Genomic DNA, 16,519 nt, shown 5'->3' with positions numbered 1-16,519 from the left:
TTTTTTGCCTGGAAACGTCGTGGCCTGACACGCTTGATTGCTATGGTTCAAGCCATGCTCTTACGTGTCATCAAGCAACAGGCGCTAGACGTATCGTCATATCACAGCGTCACGACCACTTTCTTCGCGCTCACGCCCTCCTTTTGCCTATCAAGTCCACCCTGGACATAATATAGCCCATTGCCCACCACCAGCTCATCCGGCGCAGGCTTGAACGACTCCTCTTCCAAAGCAGCAGCGACATACTCTTGCCATACCTTCTTCGCGACCACGCCACCCTCCTGGCTTACAATATTCCCGCTGCCAATCCTGCCGACCTTGACATCTCCAGGTAGCCCATCCGGCGCGGCGCCAACACTAGCAATCTTGCCGCCACCAAGGGCATGCAGAACCGCAGCATTCTGTTGAACAGTCGTCTCCGACCCGATCGAGTCGTACGCACCAACCACGGGGGCACCGTGCTCTTTCAGCAACGAGATCAAAATGGCCACGATGTCCGGGTTGTGATAGTCCAACACCAGCGATGCACCCAGAGCTTTTGCATAGCTGTAATTCGCCGGCGACACCGTTGTCACAACATCATACCCTGATGCGACGGCGAGTTGAATCACAGATGACCCAACGGACGAGGATCCGCCCCACAGAAGCAGGACTGGCCTTTTTGTCTTCTCCTTTTCAACCTCAACTAGCGTCCAGGCCCCCGGCTCTGTCGTGGCATCTGCAGTGTAAATCTGTTGTGGTGCATCTTTCTTCAGCACCGGGAACTCCAACCCTAGATTCCCCTTAAGATACAATCCCGCCGCAGCAGTCGAAATACTCAGCGGCAGAACGACAGCAGACTTGAACTCGAGATCGTCAGGAATCTTAGCCACCGTCGCGGCCTTGAGTCGTGGATACAACTGAAACCCGCCGTACGCAGGACCATTGGCCATCCCCAGTGCATGCGCGATGACTCGATCGCCCTTCTTGAGGCCTGTCACGTTCTTACCGACTTCGACGATTTCGCCGGCAATGTCCTCGCCTAGGACCGTGGGGTACTTCAGCCCAAAGCCGCCCCATGATTGAATCTTCCAGTCTACCGGGTTGACTGCTACGGCGCGGTTCTTGACGATGACTTCGTCGGCGCTGATGTCGGGGTACGGAGCGGTGCCGACCTCCAGGGGCGCCTTTTCGGCGGGGATCCACGCCGCGTAGTTGATGATTTGCATCTTGTCACTAGGGTATTTACTTGGGAAGTCCGGACCGAGGCTGGAACCCTCGCTACAGAATCAATCACAGCGTCCCGCTGTTTGTAAGTGTAAACGTTGACATTGCATTGAGAAGGGAGTACAATTAGATGAGGTCAATGGCTAGCTTCATCACGACATGACGACCCTGCAGTGTTTATTAGTAATAAAAAAAGGGGGTCGAGAGCACTAAAAGTGCGGGGGACAGTGACAGGTACAAGTACTCAGCGGGCGCTTTAAGTTATCGGGCACGTTTCTTTCCGAGAGAGCGAACCTGGTCGATCTGGGATTCCACGGTTGACAATTTGAAGCACCGCGAATTTTGTGAAGAGGTTGTTTCGTCCTCAGTGACCGTTTGCTGCCTGGGTTGAGGCCGGAGTGACAGCAGTCCTCCGGAAGTACCACAATGTCTGGTTCACACAGTCCCTTCCGTTACGCCTATCCTACATAAACCCTTTCCATCGGCCCAAGCAGCTGTTACAAGGAGCCCAAAAACCCACCCGCTGAAGTGCAAAGCAAGGAAACGCTTGCGAGCGCTATAAAAACCAAAGACACAAGAGCAATTATGACTACAGCTGCATCATGCCGGCAGCCCTTTTGAGTCTCTGCTCCAATTCAGCATGAAAAGTCTCGTGCCGTCCGAGACTCTGAAAGCCTCCAAGAGGCTTTTTCTTCAGCATATCGCCCATGATTGACGCAAAGGACATGACGTCCTTGACTTGCGCCATCACCACCTTGTAGTCCAAGGGCGGCGTGGGTGGCATCCCATCGCCGGCGAAAAATCCGGAAAACGTTTCAAAGGGTGCCTCGTCCTGAAGGAACTGTGAGTCCACATTCGATGTCGTTGGCCTGGACTTTTTGGATGCGGCTTGTTGGCAAAGAAGCTCGCACAGATTGACGAGCTGATTCAGGATGCTCGAGAGGAGTAGGTGGCACGTATATGCGGACCGGATGGATTTGCTGTGCAAGATTCTCCGGACAGCGGCGTTGCTCTTCTTTAAAAGTACAAGCTGGCTCTCGCGAGGCTGCATAACGTCCCCAGCATGCCGTTTGAGGTGAGCCAGCAATTTGATGCAGACCGTCTCTTCGTCATCAGGCGTTACGGGCGACTGGCGGGCGGTGCGGATGAAAGGCGCTGGTGCGGCGGCGATTTGTGAAGGGGGGTACAGTTTCGACGTATCAAGCAAGCCTCTCGACGAGGGTCGGATATCGAGCTGGGCTGGGGAGAGGTAGCGCGTGAACTGTGGCGGACTGAGGCCGGGCGTAGGCAGGCCGTTATTGTTGAAGAAGCTGAGATCACTAGCCGCGGAGAAACTCCGATTGTTGGCCATATCAATCGCGTTCAACGATTCGGTCGCCTCGTCGCAACCCAGGGAGCCTTGATCACCACCGACAAGGAACAACGACCAGTTTGGAACCGGGCAGTCTCCTTTGCTCGATTGGGGTGGGCTATTGCTATTGGCGGGCGATGGGATTGACTGTACAGGACCGGCAGTACCATTAATGACCCAAGGTTGGGAGTTGATGTTCGTGGTAGGGTCTGCAAGCGGTCGTTTCCTCCGCTTCCCTACGACCTTACCCACGCGAGATTCGCTGTAAATGCAGGAGAGTCGCTTTTCGGAGCATCGACGGCAGCCTTCCTTGTTTCCATTACATCGAACCTGTTTGGCAAACGGTAAGATGGTGCAATGGAAAGAAACAGGGGCGGGCCAGTCTTACCTTGGCGGAGAAGCAGTGGTTACAGGCCGCTCTCAGCTTTATTGGTTTGGTGGTCGTCTTGGGAGGGGTGGGCAGAGCTGTAGGACTTGAGGAAGTCGGAGATGAGGATGAGGATGAGGAAGACTCCATTGGTGATATGAGTGACGAAGATGAAGGGTACATCGTTGACGTCGTGGATGTTGTTGTTGTCATTGCCCTTGCGCAGATCAGTGAATGTGTCTCAGCCTGGGAATGCAATATATCCTTGGACATACCCAGCTTGGGAAGCCATAACGAACCAGATGCGTATGATATGGGGAATGCTGGCGAAGGACTGCTCAAACAGTTCGTGAGTGTACAGGGGCGACACCGTAAATATGGTCCGGCAGATATGCTAGTCGTGTATTTGTTGAAGAGCAAATTGCGGGTGTGAAATAGCAGACCAGAAGCTTTTCTAGGGTGATAGAGTGACAGGCGCCTCAACTGATGTGGCACAGGGTCAGGGCACAGTGTTGTATATGCATGACAGTCGTGGCTTTTCAGGTTCGGGTGAGAATAAATGGTTCTTGTACAAGTGAGAGAACCTGAGCCTGTGTAGCTCTTCGGTTATCTCTCCTGGACCCGACAGGGGGCGGGATTTGATAGGCAAGGGCACTACTTAGCCCGTGTGCATGCCCGGTATACGAGGATTCGTTTATGGACCAGCAGACACGGAATCCAACGAGGATGCGGTGGCTGTCAGCAGCAAAGGAGGCAACCAAGCAAGGCCAGGAAGGGGCCAGATAGCAGTCACCTCCGCAATCCTGTCAGACAGTCGGGGTGTTGTTTGGATGGTATTATGGTTTGTGAATGCTTGGTGCTTATGCCACCTGGACGCTTGACAGAGGCTTGTTCATTGTTGCCAAAACTTTCATCTGGTATACCAGTAAGTGACATGAACGAGATCGCCCAGAAAGGAGGTCTTGAGGCCTTAGGGTTTCTGCATGACTTGCTTCTGTTGCTGTGGCCACTTTTCCTCGATCGCAGAACCAACCTTTTGTGGCTCAAGTAATTAGGGGGAAGCCCACTATATTGGACGCCTATCTCAAGATTTCCAGCCATAATCGGGCCGTGAATGGATCACACTGATGATCTGCTCGATAACGTTCAGGGGCAAGCCGATGAGCGATAAGTTAGCGGAGAGGGAAATGAATGAAAGGCTGAACCATGATGAATGAGGCTCTCGTTGAAGTGCTCAGTTCTGAGCACGCGACAATAGGGAGTGATATTGTTGTTGATGCACAAAAGGGCCTCCCTAGCCCCCCCATCTATTGACTTTTTGTGTGTGTGATAAGTACAATCACTATGTGGTTTCCCCCTTTATTTCCATACTTGTTCCTTCCCTCCCTTCTCTTTACCTCTTGCGATTGCATCTCTACTTGTGTTGTTTCTCTCATCTTGTGCATGAGACAACCAAGTCTCCTGTATCATTGTTGTCCTAGTACTTTTAATCAAACATACTCTGGTGTGACATAGGCCAGACCATTCGTTCGTTCGTCAAGCATGATGATCGTCGTCCGTGCTCACTAGGGTATTTTCAGACTATGGGCATGTCATCAGTGACTATCGTGTTTGTCCAACTCATCCCGCTTACGTCGTCTATGTCAAACGAACTCTCGCGTGGACCAGGTTCAGATCAACGTCAAGAACCGCAATCTCGGAACAGGCAAATCCACCAAAGCCCCATCATGAGATAAGTTGGTGGCGTTGTGTTTCCGGCTGGCCATGCGCCCTAAAAAGCCCAAGCGGTCCCCTCGTCTCCCTTCTCGCGTGGCAGCTTATTAGAGTACGACGTACGTCTACACAAAATAACACCACGACATGTTCATGAAGCAACATGGACGCCGTTCATCATTCTCACAGCAAACGTCAATGATGGTCTCGCTAATATTTCTCCTGCCTGACGATAACATTTCTTCATAGGCTTTCCAGGCCTGGTTGATACTCCCCACAGGTCGTCAGCTACGCCATAGTCTGTCTCTGAACTGCCGCGTAGGATCAATATCATCTTGTCCAAATCCTAGGCTTCATTGTTTGACCTTGTCTCAGCCGCACATCAACATAAGATACCCATTGTCGTCGAGGGCTAACCCTGGTATCTTTTTGCTTTTCACAGTTGCTTACCAGATTCCACCCCGAGTTTCCTATTTATAAAGTTTGCAGAATTGGGAACAATTATCAGCCCACCAGGAAAGTTCTCACAGGCGGGTGGCCGGGGCTCGACTACAACAGATGTTATTCATGCATGCAACCACATGTGTGGCGAAAATGTGTTGCTCTGGTATCTCAGGTGGCAGCCCTACTCTACCACGCTGGCTTCAAGACAACAAGGGCTGGTTGTATTTGGTGAAGGTCAAGCATACAACGGCAACATCCCTCGGTCTCAGGCCGCCTATTGCTGTCAAACCCAGAAGTTTACGACCTTCTGTGGCTGGTGGTACGACGCAGTGATAGCTGGGCCTTAGATCTCAGAAGTCAGTGCAGGTCGAATGCAACCACATCTGCATTCTTCAAGGCAACCGAGTGTCATATGCCATGTGCGTTGTGCAACTCTCTATCAGCTTCAGGTTTGCTCCAGTCGGTTGAAAATGCCATCTGCACGTAAGTATCCTCACCACAGTCACAGTGTCATCGTTTTACCAGGCGGAACCCTGGAGTCTTACCTGGCCCTGCAAGGCTTAGCCGATTACCAGTTTCACTGTTCTCGTGTACAAGTTCCTCAACCTCTCTTAACATTAGTCATTCACCTCGGGGCCGCTGGCGAGACGAACGAATCGTTAGGCCTCTGTCCTCGCTGCTACTTATGGGTTGTGCTTACCAAACCAAGGCTAATCCTGTGCTCCGGGGTATACTTCCCCAGACCCAACCGTTTTGGAACCTTAATGACGCCAACTACCTTACCAAGTTACCAGAGATCCAGCCAGCCAAGAACGTGTTTCCACCGTCTCACTCATCTTGTCCTTCGCCGGTCCCTATACCGCCTTCCCTTGTTCTTCCACAAACCTAATACGGACATCTCTGCACTGTTGCCCATGTTTCGTCAGCATGTCGCAAATACGCAACCACACGCCCACTCCAATGGCAGCTCCCTCGCTTGCAAGTGCACTCCGCTTCGGTATGTAGCGCGCCATGATCTCTTTTGCATGTGGCTCAAGCACCGACTACATACTCGTTTGCTGTTACTCGGTGAAGCCACAAGAAAGCTTGGAAGCTTGGTTGCTTGTGGAAGGCGCAATCTTGTGGGTGCAGGCACTGTCTTCCGCGTTGATACCTCATGCCGTCCGGTGTTCGGGACCACACAACGTCCTCTCCGGCCGACTCCAATCTCAAATTCCAACCCCGACATATAAGACATAAGCAAGACGCCATCGACGGATGATCTACTTCCGCCAAGCTTACTCCTGCCGTCAGAACTGCATCCTTAGACTAATCAGAACATCTCGAGTCCCGCTTAACAACTTAACACCGTGCTGAACAAGCCTCAGGGGCATTCAATTGTACTTTCGAACATACCCACATCTACAGAGGCACAAGGTACTGCGTCTATCATGCCACTGTCGGCTGAGTACACAATCAGCTGATCCTGCACGGAGAGGAACAAGCCTGTCAAGCAGACCATAAGATGGAGATCGAGTCGGTACCATCAGACCTGCTATGTTGCCCCAACACGGTGAAACAAGTGATGTTCAAGCAATGAGACTCACAGGACAAGGAACCCCTTCCTTGATGTGCTGATAGACAAGGCAAGCTACATCGGATCCTGCACGAATATGAGGCACCCCGCCCGACGATCGTACAACCACATGTTGAAAAACGCATATGTCTCCTTTTCTACACCAGATAGTTGCTCTCGGGCCGTCCTGAGACGGAGAATCGAGTCGGCAAATTCGGTACAATCAAACCTCCTCTACGTCACAGATACAGGAGACCCATGGCTGATCCTTGATCAATTGTATTGCCCTACCAGACCAGACCCCAGGCTTCCCTCGACGAACCAGATAAGGTGAGCCACGGCACAGCAAGGCGCTCACGGCATAGAGGCAATCCATCACCTCGCTACAATTCGCGCGAATCGTCAAGATACCGTGAACCAACCAACTCGCCCTCAAGAGGAACGACCAGCATTACACCAGCAAGGGACAATTCTAATGCGGGCCCGGAGTACGCTCCTGAGCTTACGGCATAGCATTTCATCTCCATCTCGTTGCTAATGCTAGAATGAAACAATGCCGCCTGCCGCAGTGGGACACCCTCAGCCCTCAACGGCACAAACTCACGCCAGCAGGAACAATGCTGATGTCGGCGGACTCTGCTCCAGGCTCACGGCATAGCAGTTAAAGCTTGTGTCCCTCTGGAAAGCGCAAGGATGAGACCGCAGTCTGGGCTCGTGTAGTGTAGTCCGGCGCTCAACATGAATGGCAGGAATCACGGCGATAGGGGCCAAAGCTGATGCGGCGAAGCCAGGTCCTAAGGGGGCTGATTGATGCACGCCTCACGCTATGCACCACCAGCCACCTAAGCGCATACGATGTACGACCATGATACGACCGTTGACCGCCGTCACAGACAATGGACACTAGCATCGAAGACTCAACAGCCCACCAGCAGGTCTGAACACGTGTACAAGTCGTCTACGAAGAACGGTCCTTCGTTCTGCTCACACACGGCCTGCTGTGCCACAGGCCAGATGCGAGTATGAATACAGTCCAATGTCTTTCGTCTGATCCTTTTGAATGTCATCGAGCCTTTCGCCTCAAAATTCATGTATGCATATTGCAAATCCTACACTGATACTATTGAACTCCAGACACAATGCAACCCACCCAATTGTCCCCTAGACGTGGTCAACAAGACTAAATGCCGGCGCCAGCACCTCGCGTCCTCTGCCCCTCCTGCGCCTGCGCCTTCTGAAACTGCCTGATCAACCCAAGCGGTCCCAACGCACCAAGAGCAGTAATAGCTTTAGCATCGTCCTCATCACCATCATCCTCGCTTCCACCACCGTCGGACGATTCGGCGTCGTACTTCCACGAGCCCAGCTCGCCTTCGTGCGTGGTGCCAAGAGACAACGGTTCAGCCGCGACAGCGGAGACCAGATCATTCGACTGTGACTGTGCGTGTTGGTCAACATGAGCCCCGAACCCGGTAGAACTCTCCTCTGCAACGTCATCTGGGATGTTATCGCGGTCACGATGACGAGGCTTGTGCACGACAGACCCACGGGCTCGTAAAGTCTGTGGCGACACGGCAAAACCGCTGGCTGAAGGTTGGTGGTGAGGATCAAGAAGGAGAGACTGTAGTGGTGAGCCAAGCGGCTGAGGTTGAACTTGACTCTGACCATGGCTGTGATGTTGAGGCCCAGATCTGGGCGTGCTCGTGGCGCCGAGCTGAGGCGGAGATAATATGCCCAAGCCTGCGCCCTGACGATTATTGTGACCAATACCACCAAAAGTACTACCGTAGTCGGCTGTCGGAAAGCTGGGTGAAGGCAAGCCTGGTACTGGTGGAGGCATGTTAAACCTCCGACGCGGGTTGCTGTAAGGGAACCGAACGTCTGTCTTGGGATTGCGCGCATAGTCGTTCATAAAACCCCAGTAACTCTGTTCGAGTTTATTGTCTTTGGACGCGAAATAGTCGTCTCGTAGGGTTTCCTTTGCATTCGCAGTGTCCTTGCCGGCTTGAGTGGCTGCACCCGTCGCCGCAGGCTTTGAAGTCGCCTGAGCAGCTTGAGGTCTGATGGCTCTTTCCATGAAGCCGAATTCTGCGAAAGAGCAAACGTATCCAATCCCATCCACGTGCACAGTAAACTCTCGAAAGAAGTCGATGATGCGCTCACTGCATTTGGGCAGACTGAACCATAGAACAAAAGGTGTGAATATCATACTCAGCACTTCTTCGAAGAAGATGACGACTTTCATCTGGTACAACTCCGAGAATTCGTCCTTCACTTCGACAGTATGAAGTCGACCCTCCCAATGCGCTGGAACGTAATGTGTGAAGTCAATCACCTCTTGCACCGAGAAAGCCGTGTCATAGACCATGTTGTCATCCGGCAGAAGACCACGAGCGACAGCCCATATCGAGCCGAAGATGCCAATGTAAAAGATGGTTGTGCGACCTGGAGTGACCTCAAAGTTGAGGAAATTCTCCTGATCTAACACTGTGGCGAGACCGAGCACTGAGACCACAGCTCCGGACACCAGACTTACAAACTTGGCAGCTTGCACTGTCTTGTCCTTGGGGAACTGGTTGATATATCGTGTTGCAAAAGGATAAGACATGTTGATTCGTCGCTGAAACAAATGATACAATTCATTGAACTCGCGGAACTTCCATTGCGCAAAGCGAGTGTATTCCCTCGACCCAATCTGAGCTGGATTCTTTTGATACTCGTTGAAGTTCTGGAAAAAGTGCTTGGTAATGGCAAACACGGCGAGAAAAGGCGAGAATATCAGGTTCACAATGCCCATAGCAATGAATCGGTTCCGTAACGCTTCAGAGAGGCTCTTGCGGTGTGTGTCTTTCAGGAAAAGAGGCCGAACCTGTCCTTTGTCGTTGAAGACGAAGTCCATGATGCACAACTCAAGATTCCATTCGAGTGTGCGTGTAAACAATTTGCGGTGGCGGAGGAATGGTATCGGTAGTGTCAAGTCGAGAAGGTCCTTGTTGATCATGGCGATCATGTAGTTCTCCCTTCGCATCAGTCTACTGGCAATATCGTGCGCGTCCATTCGTTGCTTGTTTTGCGACCTGATAAAGCCGGTGGACTTCTTGAAAGTGGAAGTTATGGTGGGATTTGAGTCTCTTAAAGCCATCAACCGACTCACAATCTCTTGCCACGATATGGATTGAATCTCTGCCTCCGGAACCCCGAGCAAATACAAGTAGAAGTCATGCATTTGTCTCAACCGGAAGATGTCGAAAAAGTAAAGGACAAGGTTCCACACCCAGACGAAACTGGTGATCCACAGGAGTGCATTGGGTATGAAGCCCATCTTGCTGGCACATTGAGGGATAAGTATCTCCGACATCTTAGTGCTGCCCTTGATTTCTTGGTAGTCGATACATTGTGTGAGGAACAGCGAGAAGCCGATGACGAACGCGACCGTGATCAGATTGAGAAATCGCATCAGCAGGATGGACCAGAATCCATGGCATAAGTAGTAGTTGTAGACATCGAGGAGGAAGTTGTCCAAGTTTGTCACGTTCACCCAGCGGAACATGGCCCTCTCTTTCGGATCAGCATTGGCCAAGTTGCTCCAGAAGGACGGATTGAAGGGCATGCTTCGGGGGACTCCTTGGTTTGGTTCGCCTTGACTCCTCGAGCGTTGATTGCGGCCAGAATTGAGGAATCCGAGATCTCCAGGTGAAGGGAGTCCGTCGGACATCTGACTTGGAGGTGGAGGCAAGGACATGGAATCATGCTCTCTCCCCTCGGCATTGTGGTCGATGAGCAGTGATGCTGGGACATCATCGTCCACCTCTTCGACCTCTAACAATCTGTCTGGTCTCGAACTCCACCTCGGCCGCTGTGACACTCTGTGTTTGTCCTTGCCCATTACTCTCGAGCCATCACCATGTGTTTCAATATGACGGGAGTTGGCCCTATCCGTGTGCATATTCATGTGACTTTCACCGAGATCGTGGAACCCATCTCTTGCAGCTCGAAGCCCAGCCGCGAGCCCAGCTCTTTCTTCAACGTCTGAGCCATCAGTGTCTTCGTCATATTGGCGGAGGGTCTCGTAAATCGAGGCAGAAGCGTTGCTTGAGCCTGCAAATCTGGAGATGAAGTTTGAAGCCATCGGTGGCCGACCAAGAGTGGCACAGGGTGGGTGCGGGGTTTCTCAGCAAACGTACTCTAAGCTGAAGTGATATAAAGAAGGAAAACACGAAACCAGATGTTCACGACATAGTCATGTCGGCGTGTTTGTGCCTGCGACTGCAAGTGCGAACGCTCTTGCGCGGGCACATGACAAGATCCAGGCAGAGATCAGAGGCTCTGGAGGGCGCTTCGCGTGTGATCTTGTGCACGGCGATTTATACTTTGAATAGCAGACAGTCAATCACAACACCCCGAGTACGCATACAATGCTACAAAGAGAGTAAGTGGTTGAGGTACATATATGTGTCGAGATGGAGTGTCTCGCGGTAAAGGAATGCAAGCCGCCGCATCATCAATACTCCGCAGATTGATTTAGGTATGCCAGTTGTACAAGGAAGCTTCTCCGAGTGGCCTTCCCCAGTTAACGCTAAGCTGGCTCCCGGCTCCCGTTCCAGGGGTGCAAACAAACATTTAACAGAGGTGCCCATCATTCATCATTAGTTATGTATCACCACTAAAGACACCAAAGATGTTCTTCACTGCCCTGTATAAGTGCCATTTCATTTACTCCCAAGAACACCACACGTTCGCTTGCTGAACGAGCCTGATGTACCAGAGTCCGGACCCAGGATGCCGTGCTCATAGGAAGAGCGCTGCCATCAGCGAAACACCAAAACATGCCACAAGCCATTGCTGATGATGCTGTGCCTGTAATGTACCGAGCTTTTCCGAAAAGCTCATCCCCACAGCTAGCAATACAGCAAGAAGAATCAATCGATTGAGAACGCCGTTGATAATTTTGAAGCACAACAGCGGTAGCAACCCGCTCATCAGGACGCAAACAGGTACCAAATGCGCTGCGGTGGAGGCTGGAGCACTCGTGGTCGGTTGTCCAGTGTCCAATGAGATCAAATCGTCTTCATGATCCAGAAACTTCGACTCGGGTGCTGAGAGCGGCTTATTTTCCTTCAACCATGCTCGAAACGTTTCCACGTCTGATGGAACTGCCGACGATGACAATCTTTGCACTCTTTGCGCTGATAAAAGGGCCTGGTCTGTCATACTATCAGCTAGATGCAACCTTCGCATTGCACGATTGCCCTACAGTATTGTTCAATCTTGATGTACAGCCTTCCCAAGACTTGCAATCGGTGGACATCCAAGTCTGTTCGGGTCCATTGCCAATTGAGTCTTCGCGATGCCGGCAACATGCTACCGTCAGTCTTCAGGCGAGTTCTGGTATCCGCCATATCAAGAGCAGCAAGCTCCTCTTCCATCTCAGAGATCTCATCCTGTAACTGCAAGAGCATTCGGAAGGTGCTTTTATGGAAACTGCGAAACACAGGTGGAAGCTCTCCTCGAGCCAGCTTGTGAGCGATGAGCTCGTACCCAGACAGAGTCGGACTGTATGTGAAATGCTCTTCCTTAGGGCTGGACGGCGTGTGATTGTGTGTCCTATTGGGGCTTGGAACCCTGATGCCTTGACCAACCGTGTGTGGCTTATGTGTGGCAGGAGGCACATCGGGCCATTTCCATCGCAGCCGTTTGGAAGATGTAGGGGTGTCTGTGACATGTCCTCGGTCTACGGCGAACTCGTCTGAGTCTTCTGGCAGGGCGGGCAACCTGCTCTCGACTGGAGAAAGATCGTGAGGCTGGCAGATACTGCTGTCTCCCATCGAGATACCTGAGTCCGAATGTTGACTTCTTACCGTACCTTCCGTGTCTGAGTCTACCCCAACGTGGTTCGCCAATTCAGACTGTGCTGAGCTGCCACATACCAGTGCTGGTGTTTCTTGGCCATCAACATCCACCAGAAAAGCAAAGACATCTACCGATTCACGCGAGATGCTTTTTTCTGGGCTCGGTCCGTTGGAAGGGACCTTCATGGGAGAAGCCTTCCTATCGCCCTTCTCTCGTACTCTCTTTGATTGTGATGCCCGGCGTTTGCTAGATGCGCTGGATTTCTTATAAGATTCTTGCGTAATGGTAGAGGAGCTGTCATTTGATCCATTGGATCCGCTGGTGACCGCCGAAAGGAGCGACAATTTGGAAGAGTGCGCAGCCTTGCTGACACCGTAGGAATTACTTCGGCGCCTGCGGCCTTGGTCGCGGACCGACACGAACATTCAGGAGTTCAGGAGTGTCTCGACCGGGATCAAGCAGGAAAAGCCAACCCCGGGAATAAAAGAGTGGCGAAAAGCACTGGTGGTACCAAGCAAAGACAGGCTATGGGGAGACTGAGCAGCTCCTCCATCATCGGGTCTGAGAGAGTCGTTAAATGAGAGAGTTTAGGGAGTCCGACAGCAGGAGATATTTGGTGGTATCATGGCCATCCCTTGCCGCAGGTTGGATGAAGGCGGGATGTGACAGGATTCGGGAAGGGAGGGGTCACAAACATGTAACTCGCCTATGGCCTGTGCAAAGAAGCGTGTGCAGGCAAAGTGATCGGCTCGTGCCTCCTGAGTGGCACAAACCAAGAAGGAGAAGAAAGACAGGCTGAAAGACACAAGGTTAGAATATCCAAGGACTCGGAAGAGAATTGCAGGAGCCAGCCATTGAAATGCCCACGATTTCGCTGAGCGAGTCTTCGCGCCTAGAGACGAACTTGTGCCCAACGATGGGCGAACAGGTCAAGGCCAGCGAGACTAGAAGTCCAATGATCATCCGGCCCCCGTCAGCGAACGCCGTCATCCAGGGGTGGCCGCGATTTGGACGTAAAGGTGGATGAGATGAGCCATTGAATGGAGCGCAAGAATTTGTGCGTAGCCTAAGATATCGGATCAGGAAGAAAATTCCCCTATGAATTAGACTGACTGACCAGCCCAATAGATGCACATCAGTGGGTGGTGATAACCTTTCGACTCGTGTTCCATTTGCGCTTTTCAAGCCTTTGCACCAATCGAATATGCTGTCTTGTTGCTCAACGGAGGTGAAAATCAAACATCCATATGCACCGTGGTCGAATTGAAACACAGACATGGGGACAAACATAGCATCAGACGGCGGGTTGCATGCATCAAAATCCAGATTGTCGACGACTCAAATCAAGCCAGCAAAGCCGCTTAAGCAGGGACATGCAGCACTGCCACGGGCCATCCCATGGTGCCTTGCTAGACCTAAGTAGAACGCTTGACAACACTGCGAAGATGACGTAGGAGGTCAGGGGATGAAATACAGAAATAAAGAAGAGTGAAGTCCAGGTCTTGGACAGTGAAGATGGATGAAGTTAACGATGTGGGACGACGTAGGAGGAGAGTCTTGTCCACAATGAGATGAGGAAGACGTGCCTCCCAAACTTATTGTAGCTGCTCGTCGAGGGCCCAATGGTTTCGCATATTAGACTCCTCCATGATTGACCCCAGATCATGACTGAGTTCAATAAGTTACTGCTCTCGCTACTCGGGCATGATAAAGCACGGTACTTCATCCCCAGAATCGCCAATTGGGTACGGGTTCGGGTTCCCTGCACATTTCAGGATGCTTATCCTTCCATTTCTGGTCGACGTCGTCAGGGAATTTCTCCGTTCCCCTAGCCACGAAGCGTAGCGGGACTGTGCCCTTCCTCATTTGCAGGGAAATGATCACACTCAGCCCGTTGAGCATCAAGTCCCTAGCCCGTTGCGCAGCCTTCTGCCACACTTCGACACGTGCATCCTCATCCATGGCGATGACTTCCTCGTCTGTAGCCCAGCGGTCGACAGCTAATTCGACCGAGTAATTCTGCAGGAGCACGGCAAGCACCGCCAGGACCTCGACCTGTGCGAACCGCCTTCCCAGACATGCCCTATATCCATCGCTAAATGGTATGTATGCCCCTTTCGGGGGCCGATATAGCCGGTCGGAAGTGTCGGAAGACTCGTTCACTCCGAGACCATCAGCCTGAACGGTTTCGCCAGGCATCTCCTTCTTCCCGTTCAGGGTGGTGGTTTGGACCTCGCCATCTTCATCAAGCAGCCAGCGCTCGGGTCGGAACTCTTCCAGGTCATTGTCCAGATTCGCAACTGGGTGGACAGGCTTCCCACCAGGCAATGTTGGCTTACCCGCAGGCCAGTATCTCGGATTCCGTTGTACATTAGAAGTGTCAAGGCTGATATATGTCCCACTTGGGACAGTACACGACTTGCCTTCCACGGTGAGCTGCTGATCTCCCACACCCCAGGTGGATTTGGGAATGCCGAGGACAGGCGGTACCAATCGCAGTTCTTCTGCGAGTACAGCACCAACCATGCCACCGAACAATCCAGGCAGGTCTCGCTCATAATCCCATTCCGAGGTCGGCCGACCTTGAAATATGCGGTCGAGATCCTTCTGGACAGCTCGCTGAGATCTCGGGAAAAGCGCTAAGTAGACTAAAGAGAAATGGATCGAGTTCGCCGCGGTCTCGTGGCCAGCAAGAATAAGGACAAACATATTCCCTAGGATTTCAGAGTCTGTTAGAGTCGCATCTTTGCTCGTCTCCGTGTTCAGCTGGTTCTTCACCAGCTGTGTAATGATGTCCATCTGGTCGTTGCTGTCCGCGCCCTCTTCAAGACTCTGTTTTTTGGCTGCCACGGCTTCCTTCATGTAGTTGCCCCATTCGGAATACGCTTCGGTGGCTTTCGTGAATGTCTTGAGCGGAACTCGCTTTACCAGCCAGCGAGGTAGGAGAAATTGGAGAAGAATGTTGTCCAGCAAACAATGGATGGCGTAGGTGTAACTCATGGAATGGCCAGCATCACGGTCATCTCGCTGATTTTGTATCTTGGATTTGTCAAGATAAGCCTCATCAACATCGGCTTTTGCATCTGCAGAAGGCCACTGCAGCTTGCGCCCAAAGCCCGCTGAACTAATGACGTACAGACTGAGTCTCATCGTGTCGTCCATTACACGGTCCACGGTCTGGTTGCCTTTGCCATCAGGACCTAGCCACGAGGACAGCATAGCATTGGCGAGTTCGATACTCTCGGCCCAAACGAGATGATTGTTCTTTTCCGTAAACGGCGGGCTGGTGGCTTTCCGATGCTGGCGCCACGCAGCTCCCTCGGTTGTGACCACGTTTCTGCCATATATGTCCAACGACCGGTAAATGGTCGTTGGCTTGGGGAAATCGTTTCTTCGCGTGGTGATTTGAGAGATGACAGACGCATCGGCAGTGTGTAGCGACATGCGATCTGGCGTCACGACAAGGAAAGTGTCATGTCCCACGCGTTGGAAGATCTCGATGCTGTTGCGATAAATGGCGTCCGGGAGACAAAAGTCCACCCACCGGGTCCATTTTGGAGGCAGCTTCGCCAGGAATGGCAGCCACAAACGATTAGTGATTAGCCACCATGTTTTGAGGAGGTATATTGGAACGACCACGTATGGGATTCCAGATTGTTTGGCAATTTGAACATTGCGACGTAAACTGAGAATAGTGCTGGAAATGTTGTAAAGGAAAAGCAATGCGACCCCGAGAAGGATTAGAGACAGCATCTTGCTGGGTGTGTTGAGTCGGAAAATAGTCTTGCTAAGGCAGGAGATTCGTGTTGTTCTCCCTTGGCCTCATTATCGTTATTCGAGGATGTCTAGGGTGGTCGAAGCAGAGACAGAAGCTGAAGTTTGCCGATGTAAGTAGTCTTTGACTTCAAGTACGCAACATTCCGGCGTTTGAAGGGGGTCGGAGTCGGACAAGGAATGGTTTACGAAGGAGAAGGAGAAGGAGTTCGACGCTGACGATCTTCGAATGGTCACTCGTCAGCATACGCGATGGGAA

At 51.9% G+C, this 16,519-nt stretch overlaps 5 protein-coding genes across 5 annotated transcripts; all 5 read right to left on the bottom strand.

Moving 5' to 3' along the window:
* Nucleotides 1–48: 48 nt before the first annotated feature.
* On the bottom strand, nucleotides 49–1,496 carry EDD37DRAFT_308058 (chaperonin 10-like protein). Its single transcript, XM_062811286.1, has one exon. The coding sequence runs from the start codon at nucleotides 1,206–1,208 to the stop codon at nucleotides 102–104; it is 1,107 nt and encodes a 368-aa protein (XP_062671427.1). The 5' UTR covers nucleotides 1,209–1,496; the 3' UTR covers nucleotides 49–101.
* Nucleotides 1,497–1,795: 299 nt separating this feature from the next.
* On the bottom strand, nucleotides 1,796–3,107 carry EDD37DRAFT_607136 (uncharacterized protein; the record flags this gene model as incomplete). The annotated part of the gene is made up of 2 exons (XM_062814954.1): nucleotides 1,796–2,887; nucleotides 2,946–3,107. 2 exons carry the CDS (start codon nucleotides 3,105–3,107, stop codon nucleotides 1,796–1,798), a joined length of 1,254 nt encoding a protein of 417 aa, XP_062671426.1.
* Nucleotides 3,108–7,864: 4,757 nt separating this feature from the next.
* On the bottom strand, nucleotides 7,865–11,111 carry EDD37DRAFT_575476 (autophagy protein Apg9-domain-containing protein; the record flags this gene model as incomplete). The annotated part of the gene is made up of 2 exons (XM_062814391.1): nucleotides 8,422–11,111; nucleotides 7,865–8,376 (listed from the first exon to the last, which is right to left on the bottom strand). Coding segments are annotated over exons 1-2 (2,856 nt in total), but the record flags the coding sequence as incomplete, so codon positions are not given.
* EDD37DRAFT_307519 (uncharacterized protein) lies at nucleotides 11,095–13,042 on the bottom strand. Its single transcript, XM_062811284.1, has 2 exons — nucleotides 11,891–13,042; nucleotides 11,095–11,840 (listed from the first exon to the last, which is right to left on the bottom strand). The coding sequence occupies exons 1-2, from the start codon at nucleotides 12,909–12,911 to the stop codon at nucleotides 11,425–11,427; spliced, it is 1,437 nt and encodes a 478-aa protein (XP_062671424.1). The 5' UTR covers nucleotides 12,912–13,042; the 3' UTR covers nucleotides 11,095–11,424.
* A 1,166-nt stretch (nucleotides 13,043–14,208) lies between these two features.
* EDD37DRAFT_648007 (cytochrome P450) lies at nucleotides 14,209–16,239 on the bottom strand (the record flags this gene model as incomplete). Its single annotated transcript, XM_062817960.1, has 1 exon — nucleotides 14,209–16,239. One exon carries the CDS (start codon nucleotides 16,237–16,239, stop codon nucleotides 14,209–14,211), a length of 2,031 nt encoding a protein of 676 aa, XP_062671423.1.
* Nucleotides 16,240–16,519: the final 280 nt, after the last annotated feature.

Source organism: Exophiala viscosa (assembly GCF_022695815.1).
Source record: "Exophiala viscosa unplaced genomic scaffold EDD37scaffold_3, whole genome shotgun sequence".
NCBI classification, from domain to species: Eukaryota; Fungi; Ascomycota; class Eurotiomycetes; order Chaetothyriales; family Herpotrichiellaceae; genus Exophiala; species Exophiala viscosa.
Note: the sequence above shows the minus strand (reverse complement) of the source record. Positions and strands in the feature narration are given on the sequence as shown.

Bases quoted from the DNA above. Each gene is read 5' to 3' on its own strand.
- EDD37DRAFT_308058 (XM_062811286.1), bottom strand. From the start codon at position 1,208: ATGCAAATCATCAACTACGCGGCGTGGATCCCCGCCGAAAAGGCGCCC.
- EDD37DRAFT_307519 (XM_062811284.1), bottom strand. From the start codon at position 12,911: ATGTTCGTGTCGGTCCGCGACCAAGGCCGCAGGCGCCGAAGTAATTCC. The intron at 11,841-11,890 runs GTAGGGCAATCG...ATAGTATGACAG, and splicing joins CATCAAGATTGAACAATACT to ACCAGGCCCTTTTATCAGCG.